This window comes from Salvelinus sp. IW2-2015, linkage group LG1, assembly GCF_002910315.2.
Source record: "Salvelinus sp. IW2-2015 linkage group LG1, ASM291031v2, whole genome shotgun sequence".
NCBI lineage: Eukaryota > Metazoa > Chordata > Actinopteri > Salmoniformes > Salmonidae > Salvelinus > Salvelinus sp. IW2-2015.
In genome coordinates this window covers 8,171,937-8,195,051 of record NC_036838.1, presented here as the reverse complement: position 1 = coordinate 8,195,051, position 23,115 = coordinate 8,171,937, and the positions used below count along the sequence as shown (strand labels likewise).

The following is a 23,115-nucleotide window of genomic DNA, read 5'->3' as shown; positions in this document are numbered from 1 at the left end:
CGAAAACTGTTTTTTTGAAATGTTTGTAAATTTTTCAAAAATAAAAAGCAGATACCTTATTTAGATTAATATTCAGACCCTTTGCTCTGAAACTCGAAATTGAGCTCAAGTGCATCCTGTTTCCATTGGTCATCCTTGAGATGTTTCTACAACTTGATTGGAGTCTACCTAGGGTAAATTGGACATGATTTGGAAAAGCACACAACTGTCTATAAAAGGTATTGTGTGTCGAATGAAGAAACAATTTTAGAATAAGGCTGTAATGTAACAAAATGTAGACAAAGTCAAGGGGTCTGAATAGTTTCCAAATGCGCTGTAGGTTAATGGAATATTTGTTTCTGTTATTCTGTTCCTTTTTTTCACTCTGTCATTTAAGTTAATATTGAGGAGTAACTACAATGTTGTTGATCCATCCTCAGTTTTCTCCTATCACAGCCATTAAACTCTGTAACTGTTTTAAAGTCACCATTGGCCTCATGGTGAAATCCCTGAGCGGTTTCCTTCGTCTCCGGCAACTGAGTTAGGAAGGACGCCTGTATCATTGTAGTGACTGGGTGTATTGATACACYGTCAAAAGCTAATTAAAACTTCACCATGCTCAAAGGGATATTTAATGTCTAATTTAAAATAAATAGATCTACCAATAGGTGCCCTTCTTTGTAGGCATTGCAAAACCCCCCTGGTCTTTGTGGTTGAATCTGTGTTTGAAATTCACTGCTCGACTGATGGACCTTACAGATAATAGAATGTGTGGGTTAACTGACTTGCCTGGTAAAATAAAGGTAAAATAAAAATTAAGGCTGAAACACAACACTTTAATTCAAGGGGTGTGAATACTTTTTGAAGGCATGGTAAGTGCCTTTGAGCGGGGTATGAACGTAGGCGCCATGCGCACGGGTTTGAGTGTGTCAATAACGCTCAAAATGTTTCCGTGTGTATCAAGAATGGTCCACCACCCAAATGACATCCAGCAAATTTGACACAACTGTGGAACGCATTTGAGTCACAATGGGCCAGCATCGCTGTAGAACGCTTTCGACGCCCTGTAGTCCATGCCCAGACGAATTGAGGCTGTTCTGAGGGCAAAAGAGGGTGCAACTCAATATTAGGAAGGTGTTCCTAATGGTTTGTACACTCAGTGTATAATTACGTGCATTCAGATTCAGATTTATTTGTAGGACTATATATGGCAGAAGGCTATGGATAATTGTAATCCGTATGGTGATTATCCTTAGTGKGGAACTGTGTCGGGGGGATGCAGCCATCATTGTTAGTGATTTTACCCTTTTCGCCAGCTGTACACGTCACAGCATCCTCTCTCTGGTGCGTTTAGAAACGCACCATCGCTGCATCATTCCGCTTTCTCTTTAATAATTATAGGGGGCCCCGAGACCATAATAGGCTACGTTTCAATCATGGTCGACGATGTTCCACCGATTATAAATATTGCCATCGCTCTAAAAATTCAACCGAATGATGGACCGGTGTTTTTCAAGGTGGATGGGACCAGATTCGGCCAGAGCAGGACAATAAAATTGCTTACAGGATCGAAGTATAAGGTTGAGGTGGTTATGAAGCCGGGAAATACTGATGCCACGTAAGTACAAAACACTCTATATCAAGAAAACCACTGGAAATGTGCATTAGTAATATTGAATTCGTTTACAATACACTCACATTAAATTCACCAGTCAGTCTTATTATAGCCTATTACAGTGCGTCTGTGGATGCAGCCTTGTGCATGCGCTATATCCTTCCCTGAGTGTTGGATCAAATGTTGTTTTTCTAACATTCAGGCCAATGTATCTGCATGGTACTGTATCACTAAATGGGTTAATTGCAAAAGCATGTCTGCATGCCCTCTATTTTACAGGCTATTTTACAATGCATAGGCTACAGCCTGGATGCAATAGCATAGGCTACAGTAGCCTTCTGGGGGCCTACGGATATTCTGCGTTAATAAATAATGTGTTGTCACGGTGTGTGAATGCATTTGTAATCAAACCAAGGAGGGTGATGACAGAAAGTGTCCTTTGCGTGTTGATTCACATCTCAAAAATTCACTGCCATAGGAAATCAAACAAACAAGCYAGAATAAAGTTAAAATGGGTCTACCATTAGCCTATAATCAGGTAGACTACAGGCCCATTGGGTGGGGTTGGGAATGATGCCCACTAACTAAAGGGTCTGTTTCATATATTCCCAGCACCATGAACATCGGAGGTATCACCATCCCTCTAGAGCAGCAGTCCAAAGATGAGGAGTCAGTGGTGTACCATGGACAGTACGACACAGAGGGAGTGCCTCACACCAAGAGTGGGGACAGGCAACCTGTCCAAGTCAGCATAGAGGTAATCCAGTATAATACTTCATCCTAATTGTTTAACTAAGCGGTAACTAACTGAGTTATTGATAATTAAGTGGTGTCTTCTGGCAATATAAATGTAATAAATGTAACTCAAAATAGTGATATTATCAGCACTAATAACTCATCAATTCTCTTATCAAAACTCCTTTCAGACATTTCAAAATGCATTTGTTGTAAGCAATGTGCTATAGACAGTAAATACAGTTTGATTGATTTAAAGTAATCTACAACATCATCTGATTGAGGCCCCTTCCATTAATGTCTTTCTTTTCTCTGTGTATTTTTGTGTCAGTTTGGAAAGGCGGGCCAATTCGAGACAATATGGCAGGTAAAGTACTATAACTACTACAAGCGAGACCAATGCCAGTTTGGGAACAAATTCACCAATATCGAGTATGAATGCAAGCCCAATGAGACGCGCAGCCTGATGTGGATTAACAAAGAGGTGTTCAATTGAGGAGCACCAATCAACTCCTCCTTCCAATGCCCCAGTAACGGAAGAAAAACAAGCAGAGGAGATGAGTTGCACACGATAACTATTTTACCATCAACTTAAGAGGAAAAAGACTTACCGTAGGCATGCGTTTCAAGTCACTGAGCACCATAATTGTCTGTTTTAGAGAGAGGGGGGCAGTTATCTACCAGGCTGATCTCGGGGGTTGTTCTTAATTGGTTTTAATCAAGAAACATAGTCAGGTTATTATCAGCAATATCATTGGGAATCACAGCTATACAACATCCGCTGTGTTGACTCTCAGCTCTGGCCACACGAGTAGAAGCTGTGGCCCTCCTGGACCAGGATTGAAGACAGCTGCGGGTGGAAATGTATCTAACCTGACTTATTACCTGTGAAGTGTGTGTGATGTGAGTTGTATGAATAAATTGACATTATATTTGTGTTATCCTATGTGTTAGTTCTAGTGTTGTTTAAGCCTTTGAACATCTGTTTACTTCTGTAAATGCATGGCTGAATAATCCTATGCCTAAAGGTTTTGTTGTTCAGATGCAAAATGATATCAGATTGCCTAAACTGTTCAGTTCTGTTATAAATGTAATTGAAAAGTGTGGAAGTAAATAAACCCATACCAGTTACTAGCGTACTTGATTAACATAATTGTGCAATATTTGGAATAAGTAGTTTGTTGTTGCTGTTGTTTAAATTGATCCAAGTGTTTACGATCCATTTCTCATTTCAGAAGCCTGCTTATAGACTACAGTTGTGCCATTGCTTCCTTGTCCTCATTAGCAGTGTAAGCTTCCTTATTCACATGCCCACTTGCACATCCTATTCCAATCAGTTAGAAAAATGAGGCCTCATCTTTTAAATCTAGCACAGTATGGCTATTCATGCCTGTGAAAGAGAGAGCTGCAATAGTCAATATTACAACCAAACATCTTTATGGGCAAGTCCGTAGGTGTGGCATTCATATTCATTGGTCGATTTTTCCACATATTTAAACATTACTGCATAGGTCTGCGTTTAGAAACTGGATGAGGACATAGGCCTACGTCGAAAAGCATTAAACTCATCGCTTAAAAAATGTATTGATGGATAGGCTACAATTTTATATAAATGTCACAATACATGGTTGGCATACATACRTTAAAAGAAATAGACAGAGTACCCGGATGTACTGTATAGTCGCACCTCCCCCTATTCGCCTTTCAACCTCGCTCGCTCTCTACACCAACACAACCTCCTCTGCGGTTCCACCGTAGCTACTGCAGCGAATCCGTCATCCGTAAAGAGAAAAGGCGAGAGCAAGTCAAGCTGGTCTATATTTATTACAACTAGAAATATTTCCCTGAAACAGTCTTAATTGATTGTGCAACGTCGTCCTTTCAAATTGTTTCCCTTGCTCACCAGGTGAAGACACCCAACCGACAGAATGGTAAGGAAAACTATAGCTTGCTATTCTAGTGTTGAACCAAATGTGAACAAAATCTTACACTATACGCATGCATAGCTCTCAAGCCTTTCCTACATCTTGCTTACACTACGTACTATTCTTCCGACCAAATGAGCTTGAAAGCGTTTGTTGCGTTACATTTTTGCACGCACAATTTCATGTTTACATATATGACAATTTGGCCAACGTTGTGTTTTGGTTATTTATCGCATTCTGGTGAGTTCTGAAAAGCTATATTGAGACTTCTCAAATGTGTGACAAGTAGCTAAATCAACCACCTAGCTAGTTAGCTAAGCTATAGGCACATGAATAATGGCGCGAGCTCGTGGGGGAAACGTGAAACATCGTCTCGTTTCCGAACCAGCGAGCAGGCAACACTAACAATATCGATAGGCTGTCACGCCTTCCATTTGCGCATACATTAGATGCGCTTTTCACTTTGTATCGGCAATATTCCGCTTTATAACGCAAGTCCAACTAGGCTGGACGAGCACTAGTTACAACATAGCCACAGCAAATGGGCACTTTTCCTGGTTGTCACTTAAGAGAGCTGCACCGTATGTTAAGGTGGTCCCCAATCAATACAGCTAGCTAACTCCTCATGGAAATGTGTTAAAGAACAGGACCGTTATAGTTAGTAAGTCACATTATAAATGTTAAACTACATTTCCAGGAAGAAGCAATTGCTTCCCAAAGATCCACCTTATCTTACATTTTCTATATATTACCTCTCGTTGCATTATTTAAATTTAATTTTTACCAGTCCTGGTACAGGGATCTGAAGAAATGGCTTTAAAATGACATGCATTGCAGAAGACCAGATACAGTTTCAGTGCTACCTCAAGTCATATCAATTTGCATCAGTTCCAATAAAAAATATTGACATATTACCATTTCCTGTTCCTCCCAATTTCCAACAGTCATAGGCCTACATTAATTTGCACTTGCATAGCCCATGTATGGGGGGTTTGTAGGCCACTTGATTATTAAGCATGCATACCGGCCTTTCTGAAGCACCCGCGTTTAGCTCAGACCAAGTGTGCATAGTGGTTTCAGTAAAAACACATGCATCAACCACAAATACCCTATAGGATCTGAACAATTGCTTCTAACAAATATAAACGCAACATGTAAAGTGTTGGTCCCGTGTTTCATGAGCTGAAATAAAATAACCCCCAAATTTACCAAAAAGCTTATTTCTCTCAAATGTTGTGCGCAAATGTGTTTACATCCCTGTTAGTGAGCATTTCTTCTTTGCGAAGATAATCCATCCACCTGACAGGTGTGGCATATCATGAAGCTGATTAAACAGCACAATCTTTACACAGGTATACCTTGTGCTGGGGACAATAAAAGGCCACTCTAAAATGTTCCGTTTTGTCACACAGCACGATGCGGCAGATGTCTTAAGTTTTGAGGGAACGTGCAATTGGCATGCTGACTGCGGGAATGGCCACCAGAGCTGTTGCCAGATAATTTAATGTTAATTTCTCTACTATAAGCCACCTCCAACGTCGTTTTAGAGAAATTGACAGTACGTCCAACCGACCATCTGTAACCTCGCCAGCCTAGGACCTCCACGTCCGGATTCTTCACCTGCGGGATCGTCCGGACAGTTGATGAAACTGTGGGTTTGCCCAACCGAAGAATCTCTGCACAAACTGTCAGAAACGTCTCAGGGAAACTCATCTGCGTGCTCGTTGTCCTCACCAGGGTCTTGACCTGACTGCAGTTCAGCGTCGTAACCGACTTGAGTGGGCAAATGCTCAACTTCAAATGGCACTGGCACGCTGGATAAGTGTACTCTTCACGGATTAATCCTGGTTTCAACTGTACCGGGCAAATGGCAGACAGCGTGTATAGTGTTGTGTGGGTGAGCGGTTTGCTGATGTCAATGTTGTGAACAGAGTGCCCTATGTCGGCGGTAGGGTTATGGTATGGGCAGGCATAAGCTACGGACTACAAACACAATTGCATTTTAGCGATTGCAATTTGAATGCACAGAGATAACGTGACGAGATCCTGAGGCCCATTGTCGTGCCATTCATCCGCCGCCATCACCTCATGTTTCATCATGATAATGCACGGCCCCATGTCGCAAGGATTTGTACACAATTCCTGGAAGCTGAAAAATGTCAGTTTTTCCATGGCCTGCATACTCACCAGATATGTCACCCATTCAGCATGTTTGGAATGCTCTGGATTGACATGTACGACAGTGTTCTAGTTCTTGCCAATATCCAGCAACTTGGCACAGCCATTGAAGAGGAGTGGGACAACATTCCACTGGCCACAATCAACAGCCTGATAAACTCTATGCGAAGTAGATGTGTCACGTACCATGAGGCAAATGACGGTCAAACCAGATACTGACTGGTTTTCAGTATCTGGAAACCACACCCTTTTATTTTTTAGGGTATCTGACCAGATGCATATCTGTATTCCCAGTTATGTGAAATCCATAGATTAGTAACTCATGCATTTATTTCAATTGACTGATTTCGTTATTATGAACTGTCACTCAGTAAAATCTTTGAAATTGTTGCATGTTGCGTTTTATATTTTTGTTCAGTGTACTGTATACTCCTATAGGCTGTCGCTGTAGGCAGCCAGGACTCGGGATGACGCTGATTTGGTTTAAATGGATTCTATTGGTAGATGGATTGTACACTCAAGCTGTCTCTTTGAAACCACATTCTTATTGTAAGCCGGATCTCAGTGAAAAGTGCTGAAGTCAAGTGTATTAGGCTATCGCTGCAATATATCACATTTTCATAAAATGTTTGAAGTTCTTAGCACTTGACAGATAATGCTGTCATGTTGCTCACAAGCAAAATGTGTAGCCTACTACCAGCCTTGGCATATACTGTAACAGTTTTTCAATACAATGCGTATCAGGAGACTGGCTTGCCTTTTCTTAACCCTTAATACAGATGTTTTAGATAAAACAAAGGGGATGGTTTTGGAAGAAAATACTCCTCACTTTCCAAACCCAGTTGTAGTAATGTGAGTTCTAACTGGTAACAATGTTGAATAGGCCTAGACAAAAAAAAAAAAAAATGATTCTTGACATATGAGTTGCCTGAAGGGAAGGATGTTGAAAATAAAGTAACAAGATCATTGTTCTTTTTATGTTTGTGGTACAAATTACACAGTTGAGTTAGGCCTAAATCCCACCCATCTGCCCTCCCACCATTTTGCAATGTTATAACTACAAAACTAGCTTTACTTCTACAACTCTACAACTCTCACCACACAGACATGACCTTACACCAAGTAAATGGTGTAATCCTAAACCCCTCGATCCACTTTAATTTAATGCTCTGTGTGACCTGAAAGTCAGAGGCACAGTACTATTGCAGCATCAACACTACTGTGTCAGTGATTTGAAAACACTGAGTATGGGCTTCTTGGAGTTGAGGTTAGACGATTATAAAATTAAGAAAATGTGAAATTACATTTTGCTATTCGCCAAACCAAAAGTAACGTACACCAGTCGTAGTGACTAGTCACATGCACTGCACGTTTGAGCCTAATTCTAAAATCCTGGTCTTGAAACAAATTGAATGATGCTTTTCTTGACATTTCCTTTTATGACTTCAAATGATGGGATATGGAGCCTATATGCATGCCATGTTTTTGTTGGTATTGCATCCCAAGCTTAGCTAGATGGAAAGACTCATGGCCATGTCTTTCTGGCTGTCAATGATCAGTCTTGGGTTATGACGGGCTTTGTGGTCGGCAGCAAGTCGAAACAGGTATCCTACTTTTGGCTGTTTTTTATTCATCACAGAGAAAATTAATTTCGGCTTGAAATCCTGATTCAGATCTGCCAAAGAGTCCTCATCAGCACATTCTGGTTGATGTGTGGATTTACACAATGTAGCCTCGCTAGCCAGTATAACATTTGGCAGACACTTCTATCCAAAGCAACTTACTGTACATAGATTTTTAGTATATAGTGCATTCGGAAAGTATTCAGACTCCTTGGCTTTTTTCACATTTTTGTTACATTAGAGCCTTATTCTAAAATGTATTAAATTGTTTGTTTTTTCCTCATCAATCTACACACAATACACCATAATGACAAAGCAAAAACAGGTTTGTAGAAATGTTTGCAAATGTGTTAAAAATAAACTGATATCACAGTTACATAAGTATTCACACCCTTTACTCAGTACTTTGTTGAAGCACCTTTAGCACYGATTACAGCCTCGTCTTCTTAGGTATGATGCTACAAGCTTGGTACACCTGTATTTGGAGTTTCTCCCATTCTTCTCTGCACATCCTCTCAAGCTCTGTCAGGTTCGATGGGAAGCGTCGCTGCACAGCTATTTTCAGGTCTTTCCAGAGATGTTCGATCGGGTTCAAGTCTGGGATCTAGCCGGGCCACTCATGGACATTCAGAGACTTGTCCTGAAGCCACTTCTGCATTTTCTTGGCTGTGTGCTTAGGGTTGTTGTCCTGTTGGAAGGTGAACCTTCGCCCAAGTCTGAGAACCTGCTTCAGAGCGCTCAGGACTTCATCAAGGATCTCTCTGTACATTACACCATTTATCTTTCCCTTGGTCCTGACTAGTCTCCCAGGCCCTGCTGCTGATAAACATCCCTATAGCATGATGCTGCCATCACCACGCTTCACCGTAGGGATCGTGGCAGGTTTCCTCCAGACGTGACGCTTGGTATTCAGGCCAAATAGTTCAATCATCAGACCAGAGAATCATGTTTCTCATGGTCCGCGAGTCCTTTAGGTGCTTTTGGCAAACTCCAAGCGGGCTGTCATGTGCCTTTTACTGAGGTGTCTGGCCACTCTACCATAAAGGCCTGATTGGTGGAGTGCTGCAGAGATGGTTGTCCTTCTGGAAGGTTCTCCAATCTCCACAGAGGAACTCTGGAGCTCTGTCAGATTGACCATCAGTTTCTTGGTCACCTCCCTGACCAAGTCCCTTCTCTCCCGATTGCTCAGTTTGGCCGAGCGCCCAGCTCTGGGAAGAGTCTTGGTTGTTCCAAACTTCTTCCATTTAAGAATGATGGACGTCAGAGTGTTTTTTTGGACCTTCAATGCTGCCGACATGTTTTGGTACCCTTCCCCAGATCAGTGCCTCGACACAATCCTGTCTCTGAGCTCTACGGACAATTCCTTCAACCTCATGGCTTGGTTTTCGCTCTGACATGCACTGTCAATTGTGGGACCTTATATACGTAGATAGGTGTGTGTGGACATGATTTGGATAGAAACAATCAATTGAATTTACCATAAGTGGACTCCAAGTTGTAGAAACAGCTAAAGGATGATCAATGGAAAGGATGCACCTGAGCTCAATTTCGAGTCTCATAGCAAAGGGTCTGAATACTTATGTAAATAAGGTACATTTGCAAATATGTCTAAACCTGTTTTTGCTTTGTCATTATGGGGTATTGCGTGTAGATTGAATTTTAGAATAAAGCTGTAACGTAACAAAATGTGGAAAAGGTCAAGGGGTCTGAATACTTCCCCAATGCACTGTATATGTGACCCGAGCAGGAACTGAACCCATGACCCTTGCGTTGCTAATGCTTCTTACCAACTGAGCCACAGAAGTGCTCTAAGATATTCAGGAGATGATGCGCTAAAATGTTTTAACTTTGATTTAAATGGATAGTTATTTTGAGGCATTTAGGATAGTCCATGCCCCCTTTTGGCTAGATGTTCAGTCAAGGCCCAAGTCTTTATCTAATGAGGAAGTCAAAGCCTTCCTCTCAGCCTTTTTCAATTTGTTTATGACCCACAGAGATGCGGTAAGGCAAAGGCAATAGATTGCCCTAATTTCCAGCTCTGGCGGAATCCAGTTCATTCTGTTGTTCTCATGCATAATGGAGAATGCCACTTCTTAGGGATAAACAGAATGCCTAGAGTGGGATGGACCGAGAACGAGTTTCAAATCTACCTGCCGTTTTAGGGGCAGGTGGCAGGATATTGTACCAGTCTGTTCATTTTGTTTCCCTATTAACGTACAAAGCTCACATCAACATATTAGCATTTCATCACTTTCATGTGTCAATGTTGATATAGTAGTATACAATCGGGTCTTTACATGAGATTGTCACCACTCAACAACCAGTGCCCCCCCTTCCCCACAACTACCTAGATAGTCACTAAGACAGACAATGGGGAACGCTAAGTTGGTCTGTCCAGGGAGACTTGTTGCAATGGTAAATGGCAGTATTTCAGACCCTTGGTGCAAATGCCATCTTATTATAGCAACATAATTCCTATATTTGAAGAAAATACAGATTTTAATGGTAAATGTTATGTTATGGTTTCCTGTCATTAAATTGGAACGTCATTCTCACAATTTTTCCTCTTCCTTTCTAGGGAAACGAAGCAAGTTATCCCTTGGAGATGTGTACACACTGTAAGTATTTGAGATTATCGCTGGCAACAATATCAGCTGTGGGCTGCCCTATATGTAATATTCAGAAATGACTGGAGATTCATCTTAAKTTCTGCATGTAAATACATAAAAATGAATGCATGTAAATACATTGACTGAGAACAATTTTGACGTCAAAAAGTTTAGGCTATGGGATTGCATTGTCTCTGGTTTTAAAGAGTGACCGCMCAGTCAACTCAAAGGCCAGAATCTACCATAGACGTTGCAGTTCACATAAGTCTGKGACACTGGTCCGGCCGGAGGAATCAATATGACAGCCAACGTTGAGCAGACCAATATATACATCACCACACGCTATACTGCATTCTTCAGGCCTCAGCCCTTCACAGTGTGACCCAGTCTCAGACGCTGCTGGGAGGCGTGAGCACTTTGCTGCCACATCTAAAAATGCCTCCCCCCTCATAAAGGTCAGTTTCAGGGCTGGTGGGAGAGCCTTATTTATTTTTAGTCTGAGTTATATTCMATTTTTAATTGGTTTGTCGCTCTGCTGCACCATCCCTCCACCCTCATCAATCCCCCCCACCCCTCAAGAGAAAAGGGGGCTAATTAGAGTTTCAGGACTGAACTTTCAGGGTCTTTTTCAGGAACTCCCTCCTGTGGAGGATTGTGGCGTGCAGAGCCGGAGCTCGGACGTCAATGTTGGCCGGTGTCGAGTGTGTTCTGGGGGGGTGGGAAAACGGCGCAGGGGGCCCACCTCTGCACCTCCCTAACGAGCTGTTATGCTAGGTGTCACAGGGGTGGCCGTCGGACCGTGATTTACGACGGCACTTTTTACTTTACTTGCCTTGAAACCCAGAACAATCTCCCTCTCTCTGTTTCTCCCTGCCCAGTCTTTTACAGAATGTGTTTGACTGGAAAAGCAAATGCCAAATGCTCGGTTTTCAGTCATTTTGAGAGAGACCTGACTATAACGTAGAGTGCAAGTAGACAGTTAAACTTTCTGGAGTTGATTTAGGGGTCCCATGGACCAGCTGACACAACCTCCATCATTAAAACACACCTGTGTTTACAGAGTCACGTCTGGGTTGCGCACCTGCAGGACAATCAAAAACAAGAGACTTCGACAGGTGTCTCAAACCTCAGCCAGCCGATGGACTTCCCCACAGTGGGGTATTTTGGGGAGTCTCTTCCCCCCTCCCTCCTGGGAGCAGGGCGTGGGGCAGCTGTTCAMCGTGTCAAGAAGGCGCACAGCCTTAAATCAGCTGTGTGCTCTGAACTGGCAGGGTCTGAACACTGGTAGGTCACCCAGATCCCTAGTCAGGGCGTTCGTTAGTGGACCCTTAGAATGCTGGTCAGTTCAGTCTTTTATCCCGAATGGTGAAGGTTGGATATGGGGAAGCTGATTCTATCAGAGGGGCAACTTCTACTCGGAGGGTTAAGGCTGAAGCTGTGGCTTAGCAGACAAAACTCTACTGGCCCTGCATAGACTGTTTTTTGCATCAAGAAAACAACATGGTGACTCCCTGCTTAACACCTTCAATTGAGTTGCAGACTTCTGTTTTTCTGTAGTAGTACCCACTGTTCAACAACGGACCTGCTCAGGTCATTCAGCACCTCAATTAGCCCTTTGAAGTAAATTGTATTGTATCAAAACGATTTGAGGTGCATCGAGAGTAAAAAGACTTGTCAGTGTTTATTCACCTCCCCTCCCTGAGAGCTATGGTGGTGCAGCATGGGTACACACACACACACACAAATATGCATGTATATACACAGACGGCCACCGTGTTCTTTTGAGAAATTCATGATCTGTTCTTCATCAAACTATAAGTGTCTGCATCTGTATAGTAGACAGGTTGTATTTACTTGTTTTTTGTAAACATATTCACACAGGCACATTCCAATCACAAAAACATTATGTATATAAAACGAGATAATAAACATCTAAATTGAGCTACAAACCGGCACATCAAGACAAACTAACTTCCCATATATTGTAGAGCAGTGGTTCTCAAACTTTTTATTGTGCCGTACCTCTTCAAACATTCAACCTCCAGCAGCTAGCACCAGGGTCAGCACACTCTCAAATGTTTTTTTTTTGCCATCATTGTAAGCCTGCCACACACACTATACAATACATTTATTAAACATAAGAATGAGTGTGAGTTTGTCACTTCCCACGAGCCTGGTTGTGACAAAGAGCTCTTATAGGACCAGGGCACAAATAATAATCAATTTGGCTCTTTATTTAGCCATCTTACATATAAAACCTTATTCACAATTTTTGATTAACAAATACCTCACCACAGGTTAATGAGAAGGGTGTGCTTGAAAGGATGCACATAACTCTGCAATGTTGGGTTGTATTGGAGAGTCTGTCTTAAATCATTTTCCACACACAATCTGTGCCTGTATTTAGTGTTTGCTAGTGAGGGCCGAGAATCCACTCTCACATAGGTACATGGTTGCAAATGGCATCAGTGTCTTAACAGCGTGATTTGCCAATGCAGGATACTCTGTGCGCAACCCTATCCAGAAATCTGGCAGTGGCTTCTAATTTAAATTACATTTTCACAGAACCGCTTGTTGCAATTTCGATTAGGCTCTCTTGTTCAGATAGGCAGGGCATAAAAGGGATAATGAATCCAGTTGTTTGTGTCGTCCGTTTCGGGAAAGTACCTGCGTAATTGCGCACCCAGCTCACTCATGTGCTTCGCTATATCACATTTGACATTGTCCATAAGCTTGTTCATTTGCACACACAAAAATCATACAATGATGGAAAGACCTGTGTGTTGTCCTTGTTAATGCAGACAGAGAAGAGCTCCAACTTCTTAATCATAGCCTCAATTTTGTCCCGCCCATTGAATATAGTTGCGGAGAGTCCCTGTAATCCTAGATTCAGATCTTTCAGGTGAGAAAAAACTGAGATAGGCCAGTCATCATGCAAGCGGTCAGACAAGTGAAAATGATGGTCAGTAAAAACTTTAAGCTCGTCTCTCAATTTAAAAAAGTGTCAATATTTTGCACCTTGATAACCAGTGCACTTCTGTATGCTGTATAAGCGTTACTTAGTCTCTGCCCATATTATTGCATAGTGCAGAGAATACGAGAGTTCAGGGGCCTTGCTTTAACAAAGTTAACCATTTTCACTGTAGTGTACAAAACGTCTTTCAAGCTGTCAGGCATTCCCTTGGAAGCAAGAGCCTCTCGGTGGATGCTGCAATGTACCCATGTGGCGTCGGGAGCGACTGCTTGCACGCGCATTACCACTTCACTATGTCTCCCTGTCATGGCTTTTGCGCCATCAGTACAGATACCAACACATCTTGGCCACAAAAGTCCATTTGATGTCACAAAGCTGTCCAGTACTTTAAAAATATTGTGTCATGTTGCCCTGGTTTCCAATGGTTTGCAGAAGAGGATGTCTTCCTTAATTGACCCCCCCATAAACGTAACGGACATATACCAGGAGCTGTGCCAGGACCGCCACGTCTGTTGACTCATCCAGCAGTAACGCATAGAATTCACTGGCTTGTATTCGAAGCAGTAATTGTTTCAAAACATCTCCTGCCATGTCACTGATGCGTCGTGAAACAGTGTTGTTTGATGAAGGCATTGTCTATTGTTTTTTTGGCCTTTTCCCCCAACATTGTCCCAGCCATATCTGCGGTAGCAGGAAGAATTAAGTCCTCCACAATAATATGGGGCTTGCTTGTCCTAGCCACTCAGTAGCTCACCATATAAGCGCTTTTAGCCCCTTCTTATTAATGGTATCTTTTATACATGTCTTACTACTCGAAAGTCGTCTTAATTCTCGCTCCAAAAAACTCCTGTGGCTTATTTTTCAAACTGGCRTGTTTAGTTTCTAAATATCTACGCAAGAGTGAAGGTTTCATCGAGTTGAGAGTACTTTTGGACATATCACAAACCGTGGCTGAGGAAAGGCACTACTTCCAATATAAGTGAACCCCAAATCAATGTAGTTCTCATTATATTTGCGCCTCTTTGATGGTCCAACGTCCCTGTCTGTTGTTGGGTGCTTTCCCGGGTAAGGGGGCAGTAGCTCTTCGGCTGCATCAGATTCACAACTGTCAGTGTCCATGCTAGCTGGGCTAGCAATGTAGGATTACTGATGCTAACATTGGATGTGCTCATGGAAGCAGAACAACTTGTGTCGTCGACAGGTGCAGGTGTAGTATTGCTGGTAGTAGCAGTACTACCAGTAGAGCTGGTATGTGTCTCTATGGACGCGGGCCTTATTTAACCATCAATAACCATCAATTTTCGAGCAAATGGAATGAGCAGCAGCTATGTTTGGCTACATACTGACCGTTAGTGGAATTCCCGCGAGAGAGTAACGGTTAATGTGATTGGATGTTAATTATTTTACTAGGCTACCTGTATTTGACACTGTGTTGTTATTTCGGTGAACACTAGGTGGTTTACATTTTTGGCAGTGAAACAAGGCGACTCTGGCGAGAGAGAAAATTTGCACCCAAATGTTTAGCCCCGTTGGAAAATCTAAATGGACTGTTTGAAAATGTGAATCACATTTTTATTTGGCGTACCCCYGACGGCATTGCACGTACCTCAGTTTGGGAATAGCCGTTGTAGAGAGAGAGAGCTGAGAGTATTTATTCGGCTGTTTGGGAGAGCTGCAGTGCTTTGATGCGCCCCAGTGGGTGCTGCTTTTTCAGTAAGATCAGCGGCGTGACTTGCCCACATATAGGAGGGGTTGTGTTTCTGCGGCAGTGAATTTAAGAGAGATGGCAGCCCATTGAGATGGCACTCATCGTAGGCCCTTCACGTAAATGGCAATGTAGTCACCGCTACTGGCTCATTATCTGCCTCTTTTCAGATGCGTGTTTGGTTCATAGGTGTGATGTTGACTAGCTCGTTGGCTAGCTTGCGTAGCCGTTAGAGAGATATAAGGGGGGACATTATTTGTTTACAGGTCTCTAGAGCAAGCCAGTGTCTAGAATTACTATGAAAGTACTATTTAGACTCTTATGGGGCCAAATATTGACACCTGCCTGAATGCTAGTAACACTAACATAACAAATTATTGATAAACCCATTTGTGGAGGTAACCCTGTTCCTAAAATATCATAACCGGGGCTTGATTCATGAGGACTCGAAGACAGTCTCCGAACTCTCAAGCGCACACTTGACTGCACTGGCTTCCGCATTAGCTTACTTGCTGTTGTGTATGTGTGGTCATTGGTTGTGAGGGAAATGAGGCCCAGTGAGCCGAATGATGACACCTTTGTGAATGCAGCACACCGTCTCCTTCTGCAGCTCAGTTTGTGTTGAAAGCCTCTCCAGCTGGCTGTCTGACTGCAGCCCTCAAAATACCCTCCCCCCTTCTGTATGTTAGCTAGCTGGGTTTCCTTGTTGCTAGGGGTTTCCCGAGGGGAGGGCAGCACCAGCCGTTTAGCTGTGTGTGTGGAGTGAGGGGTGTTTCTCTCTCTCTGCTATAAATACTTTTTTCCCTCTATCTATTTGAGCTACACTCGTGGATTGTATACACGGACAGAATGGTACCCAGCGCTGTCTGGTATATGCTGTTGTGCCTGTGTAATTGAATTAATGCAGTGCTGTTGGGGCCTGTACCTCTGCAGCTGCATTTTTGTGTACCCACTAAAGAGGTTGTGTCAGGGGAGGAGCTATTGAGGTATTTTGAATCTTTTCTCAGTTCGTCTAGCAACTTGTATACAAGAGTTAGTCCATCATTAACGCTGAAATGTATTAAGTTGTACGTTAAATCAGTTTAACTAAAATGGGCTGGCTATATCCAAATGATTTTCAATGGCATCCTTCTTTGTCTCCATGTTGGACTACTACAGAAGGGATTTTGGGGGCTGGAAAAGAGTGCATAAGGATCACTTTCTGGCTTATATTGATTTGTCTTCAATTACTTTTCCATATAGTGAATAAGGTTCTTGGTGTAGATATATGATATTACCAATGCTTAAGCACCTGTTGCCTGGTAGTCTCACGTAGCCATCCAAAATGTTCTATTAGCCAAAACGCCTAGAATGGGCCGCTTAATTAAGCGGCTACATTTTGATTGGATGTTAGATTTCAAGAACCCTGCCCCCGTATGCCTGTAGAAAGGCGGTGCTTGTTTGTTTTCCAATTTGGTAGGACACATTTTGCAGAGAGTTGTTCCGTATGCTAGTTTGCAACATTGCATAAAATTGAAGAAACCCTAGAGTAAAAACGGAACGATGTTTTGCCAGAAGTGTGCTCTATACACACAATCGAGTCGATGAAGGCATTACTACTTCTCTGCTTGAACGCTGTACAAAAAAAAGGAGAATTTATAAGTGGGCACCTTTTTTGGAGCTCCGCCCAAGCAAGGCATTTGATTGGTTTGACACGTGAGACGTCACCGTGTTCCAACAATTCTTTAGCTACTTTCTACCATTTGACTTCACCAGGCTTTCCGTCTAGGGAAGCCTAGTTCTCCACGAGGCTATTTGCCCGAAAACAAGTGTGGTATAAATTGGACAGGTTCTAGCGTTTTGTAAAAGAAAAATGCTTTTGTATCCATCTAGCTGGAAGCAAGCATGAATATTAACCAAGCAAAATTGACAATACTTTTAAAATAGATGTTCTACTTCTCTTTAGCCGGAGTTGAATTGAAGCATTTTGTTTGATTTAGTTTCTATATGTATCATTTTAGAAATAATGCTGACCTTGTAATCAACTGAAGGACCCCCTGGCACTGAGGAATCTGGGGGATTTCCTGTCTTTATTGAGCAATGCCCTGCCCACATTGTAAGGTGCTGCTAACAGTGTTGTCTACACCCTACAACAGGAATTCGGGGTGACTGGGAAATATCTAATGGCCGCAAACTAAGCTGTCCATGTCATAAAAGCCAGTTCATTCATATAGGCCAGCCACTTAGCCATGCTTAGACCAAGAGAATGCTCACATATAGATGTAAAATGGCATCAGTTTTCAGTGTAGTGCTGTATTGGCAGCGCACACACAGCCACCATAGTATTATTGGAGTTCTTGTGACACGCCACTCACTTGTTGTGGTACATCTAGTGGTGGGTCTCGATTATGGCAGCAGTTGGTTCCTACTTGTTAAGCCTGTCATCGTGGTACAACGCTGCTGACTAAGACACAACTGGCATGTTGAGGTGCCCAGAGGAGCGGCTCAGCAAACCCAACCCATATCGGGTCAGAGAGAAACTTGGGATTGTCTGTAACTGTCAAATAAAGCTGACGCAAAAGACTGAGTCTGTAGATATGAATTGTGCCACTAGGACTGATAGAAATAGCTTGTTATTTACAATGAGACTCAGCAGGTRATTTAATACTAGTGCGAGGTTGATCATGTTAACAAACTACTGGAATATTTATCATATACACTACCGTTCAAAAGTTTGGGGTCACTTAGAAATGTCCTTGTTTTCCATGAAAACATACATGAAATGAGTTGCAAAATGTCAAGATGTTGACAAGGTTATAAATAATCATTTTTAATTGAAATAATAAATGTGTCCTTCAAACTTTGCTTTCATCAAAGAATCCTCCATTTGCAGCAATTACAGCCTTGCAGACCTTTGGCATTCTAGTTGTCAATTTGTTGAGGTAATATGAAGAGGTTTCACCCCATGCTTCCTGAAGAACCTCCCACAAGTTGGATTGGCTTGATAGGCACTTCTTACGTACCATACGGTCAAGCTGCTCCCACAACAGCTCAATAGGGTTGAGATCCAGTGACTGGCCACTCCATTATAGACACAATACCAGCTGACTGCTTCTTCCCTAAATAGTTTGTGCATAGTTTGGAGCTGTGCTTTTGGTCATTGTCCTGTTGTAGGAGGAAATTGGCTCCAATTAAGCGCTGTCCAGAGTGTATGGCATAGCGTTGCAAAATGGAGTGATAGTTTTCCTACTTCAAGATCCCTTTTACCCTGTGCAAATCTCCCACTTTACCACCATCAAAGCACCCCCAGACCATCACATTGCCTCCACCATGCTTGACAGATGGCGTCAAGCACTCCTCCAGCATTTTTTCATTTCTTTCTGCGTCTTACAAAGGTTCTTTGTGATCAGAACTCCTCAAATTTAGATTAGTCTGTCCATAACACTTTTTTCCAATCTTCCTCTGTCCAATGTCTGTGTTCTTTTGCCCATCTTAATCTTTTCTTTTTATTGGCCAGTCTGAGATATGGCTCTTTCTTTGCAACTCTGCCTAGAAGGCCAACATCCCGGAGTCGCCTCTTCACTGTTGACRTTGAGACTGGTGTTTTGCGGGTAATATTTAATGAAGCTGCCAGTTGAGGACTTGTGAGGCGTCTGTTTCTCAAACTAGACACTCTAATGTACTTGTCCTCTTGCTCAGTTGTGCACCGGGGCTTCCCACTCCTCTTTCTATTCTGGTTAGAGCCCGTTTGCGCTGTTCTGTGAAGGGAGTAGTACACAGCGTTGTACCAGATCTTCAGTTTCTTGGCAATTTTTCGCATGGACTAGCCTTCATTTCTCAGAACAAGAATAGACCTGATGAGTTTCAGAAGAAAGTTCTTTGTTTCTGGCCATTTTGAGCCTGTAATCGAACCCACAAATGCTGACGCTCCAGATACTCAACTAGTCTAAAGAAGGCCAGTTTTATTGCTTCTTTAATTAGCACACAGTTTTCAGCTGTGCTAACATAATTGCAAAAGGGTTTTCTAATGATCAATTAGCCTTTTTAAAATGATAAACTTGGATTAGCTAACACAGCGTGCCATTGGAACATAGGAGTGATGGCTGCTGATAATGGGCCTCTGTACACCTATGTAGATATTCCATTAAAAATCATCTGTTTCCAGCTACAATAGTGATTTACAACATTAACAATGTCTACACTGTATTTCTGATAAATTTTATGTTATTTTCATGGACAAAAAATGTGCTTTTCTTTCAAAAACAAGGACATTTCTAAGTGACCCCGAACTTTTGATCGGTAGTGTATGTCGAATTAAACGCTTAAAAAAAAAATGATATGGTGTTTAAACGCTAAACGGAGAACTGGATCAAGCATTGTACACAGAGCAGCACCGGGGGAAAGGTTAATTCTGTGAAGTCCCGCCCTCATTACAGCTCACACTTAAGTCCACCTCATGCTGTTGTGTCCACGTTACGATTAATGGATATCAGTCCAGTGATTAGTGTGTAAAGGAGGCGTCACATGACACAGTGAAAGAGCTTAGAGTGGGGAACCGAGAGGTATGCTGCTACTGTAGCTCAAGGTTGGCCACCAGTATCAAACTACACTAGGTGGGCAGTAGCTTGAGACGGCTATGCTATGGCCAGCGCTCGCAAGAAGTCGGGGAAGAATCAATCGGGGATGGGTGAACCGATTCTAAAGGCAGCAAAGGACCATAACACCAGATGTAAGTGACCAGGTCGGCCCGTTTTCTTTTCCCCAAGTGCTGAAAGTGTGCTTCCGAAACCCGGTGGTGGTGGTAGCTACCCTAGAAAATGGAGTGTGCTGTGGAAGTTTTGTTCCCCCTATATGTGAATAGGACAGTTTTTTTTTAAATTCTGCCCTTCTTGCTCTCTCCTTTTCTATTTCAGTTGATGCTGATGAGATTAAGAGGCTAGGAAAGAGATTTAAGAAGCTCGACCTAGATAACTCTGGCTCCTTGAGCGTGGAAGAGTTTATGTCCTTACCGGAACTCCAACAGAATCCCCTTGTACAGCGAGTTATCGATATATTTGACACAGATGGCAATGGGGAAGTCGACTTCAAAGGTAAGACTGATATATGGGGTTATTCACCTTTTTCAAATGATAACTTCAAAAGAGCCTTTGTTGTCTGTTTAGTCTGGTGTCTTTGTGTAGGCTATCCTTGTGGATAATGACCAGTGCTGTTTCACCTTGAAATTAAATCATCAACCACAAATGCTTAAATGTATAATGTTTTTTTCTACGAAGTGTTAGCCTGCAATATGATGTTATGCTGAGCAACTTAAATCAGGAAATGCCTTAACAGTTTTGGGCCGTTGGGCATTTTCCTCGAAAGCACCCTCTAGCTCTTATACAACTGAGGGAATGGAATAACGATCCGATGTGTATTCATGTCCTTGTTACGGTTCTTTTAATTGTTGGTTGACTCAAAATGGCTTCACATTGTTTTGACAGAATTCATTGAGGGTGTCTCCCAGTTCAGTGTCAAAGGTGATAAAGAGATGAAATTGCGCTGTAAGTATCGTGCCGACTAATCTCAACTGCTTTCACTGTGAAGTTCCCCCCATTTTTAAAAACGATGACCCACCTTTGTTGATACACCGATGCTGAGCTCATAAAGCAAATGTTTGTGATTTTAGATTATCTGTATGAAAAATGATCCACCTTCTTGGATGTTCAGACGTTCTTCCGTTAAAATCGCTCGAAATATGCATATTGGCAGATCATTCCAATGACGCTGCATTGAAAACCTCATCAAATAAGAGGTCTGACACAATCTTCCCCTTGTCCTATAGTTGCCTTCAGGATCTATGACATGGACAAGGATGGCTACATATCCAATGGAGAACTCTTCCAGGTCCTCAAGATGATGGTGGGAAACAACTTAAAGGACACCCAGCTTCAGCAGATTGTTGACAAAACCATCATCAACGCAGACAAAGACGGCGATGGGAGAATATCCTTYGAGGAGTTTTGTGCGGTGAGTCGAAGAAACAACGTTTTACTCTGTGGTAGGGTTGCAAATTTCCTGAAACTTTCCATAAAATGTTCACAAGTTTTTGAGAAATCTCATTTGGAGGATTTCTGGAACCAGTAGGGAAGGAATCCTCCCAACAAGGATTTCTGCAACAACAAAAAAACTCCAGAACTTTCTGAAATGTTGCAATCATATTGCCATGATCACAGTACATCACTTCTGTTCAAATTCAAAGGTGTCTGTTGCGTCTGACAGTTTCTTGCCCCTCTGTCTTCCATTAGGTCGTGGGAGGATTAGACATACACAAAAAGATGGTTGTGGACGTGTGACTGACCTCACGGGCCCCCTCAAAACACCTTTTCGCTTTCTTCTCCATTTCTGAGGATCTGCTCAAGGCGTCATCCCAGCAACGCTCTCTGTGTATTTTTCAATGGAAGTATTTTTCTCTGTGAAGCCACCTTTTTTTCCAACCCGAGCCTTCTGAAGCCAACCATTTGTAAGTGTTATTGAACATGAATTCTCTCAATAACCCGGTGTAGYACTTTAAGAGCCTGAAGGACAGCTTTTTATCTTTGAGTGAGTATTTCAGTTTGGTGGAGGAAGGTTAGTGTGTTTCTCTTTCATTTTGAGGCAGTTGGGATTTTTTTCATATTTATTTTTGGTCTTGGATTTTGGGGGGGGGGGTGTAGTTAACTGTGATGTACTTGATTTAAACACAACACAAAAATAGAGCATGAAGTGCCAATCAGAACATATWATAAACCGGTTGAATATAATGGTATATATCGTCTATCAAAATTCGGTAGAATTGCTTATTTCAACGTGCACACTGCACGATTCAAACAATCCGATTGACATTTAAGGCTAATGCTTTTCCTTCTACTTTCACTCAATATTTTCAACAGCTAAGTTTAAGATCATGTAAGACAGCTTTTTTAATAAGGGGGATTGTGCACTATACATGTTTATATTGTCAGGGACATCTATCATCTTGCTTTTGAAGATGCAGTGGAGTAGAGAAAATAATATTTACATTTATGCACATACAAGCTTACGGTTTACTTCAAGGACAAGTCTTTTTTGAGTCACTGGTTGGTTATGTGAATCATTTTCACCTTAGTCTCTTATTCCAACAAAAAGCAAGTCTTCATTCTGGATGGTATGACATCACAGGCCGTTAGAATATTATGTGTTTTGTATTTATTGCTTCAACGTCAGCCATGTTAAGTTAGATATGGATTGGTTACAGACTATCATATAGAAGTAGAGATGCGTGCTTTTGGTTTAAATGTTTGTGAACTTTAACTACAGGCAGAGCTGAGGTAACTTACAGTAAATAGGCTATAGTTGGGACATTGAGGGATGTTAAGTTGGTTAGGCTTATGAGAGGCGTTGATTTCAACGTACACATTTTGCCTTCTCGACAATGTAATTTGCTTATTTCATGAACGTCTTTAATTCGGTTTCTCAAACATTGTATGGACTCTTGCCGGGAGTTGACGTAATAGTGCAAGGTCACAGGTGTGCTGTCCCTCTTCCTCCCTACCTCTGACCATTCTTTTTTTTCTTGAGAAGATGCAACCAACAAGGGCATTTTATTACAAAGCTACCAATGTTTGTTTTTTTACACAGAGATAAGGGACAAGACAGAACAGGTTTTATTTGTATCTATACATTTTATGTAATTAAACGTGTTTCAGTTTGAGGCTCTTCTTTTTTTTTGCTCAACTGAATGCACCAACGGGCGGGTGATCAAGTGCGTGATCCTGTGCCGCACGCGCCCGCCAACCA

The 23,115-nt window shown here is 42.1% G+C and overlaps 2 protein-coding genes across 2 annotated transcripts; both read left to right on the top strand.

Annotated features, from left to right (window-relative positions):
* Positions 1–1,269: 1,269 nt before the first annotated feature.
* Positions 1,270–3,460, top strand: LOC111960284 (CB1 cannabinoid receptor-interacting protein 1). The gene is made up of 3 exons (XM_023982256.2): positions 1,270–1,597; positions 2,207–2,351; positions 2,661–3,460. Exons 1-3 carry the CDS (start codon positions 1,416–1,418, stop codon positions 2,823–2,825), a joined length of 492 nt encoding a protein of 163 aa, XP_023838024.1. The 5' UTR covers positions 1,270–1,415; the 3' UTR covers positions 2,826–3,460.
* A 623-nt stretch (positions 3,461–4,083) lies between these two features.
* Positions 4,084–22,100, top strand: LOC111960213 (calcineurin subunit B type 1). The gene is made up of 6 exons (XM_023982142.2): positions 4,084–4,260; positions 10,633–10,672; positions 20,235–20,411; positions 20,802–20,861; positions 21,143–21,327; positions 21,606–22,100. Exons 1-6 carry the CDS (start codon positions 4,258–4,260, stop codon positions 21,651–21,653), a joined length of 513 nt encoding a protein of 170 aa, XP_023837910.1. The 5' UTR covers positions 4,084–4,257; the 3' UTR covers positions 21,654–22,100.
* Positions 22,101–23,115: the final 1,015 nt, after the last annotated feature.

Bases quoted from the DNA above. Each gene is read 5' to 3' on its own strand.
- LOC111960284 (XM_023982256.2), top strand. From the start codon at position 1,416: ATGGTCGACGATGTTCCACCGATTATAAATATTGCCATCGCTCTAAAA. The intron at 1,598-2,206 runs GTAAGTACAAAA...ATATATTCCCAG, and splicing joins CCGGGAAATACTGATGCCAC to CACCATGAACATCGGAGGTA. The intron at 2,352-2,660 runs GTAATCCAGTAT...TTTTTGTGTCAG, and splicing joins CTGTCCAAGTCAGCATAGAG to TTTGGAAAGGCGGGCCAATT.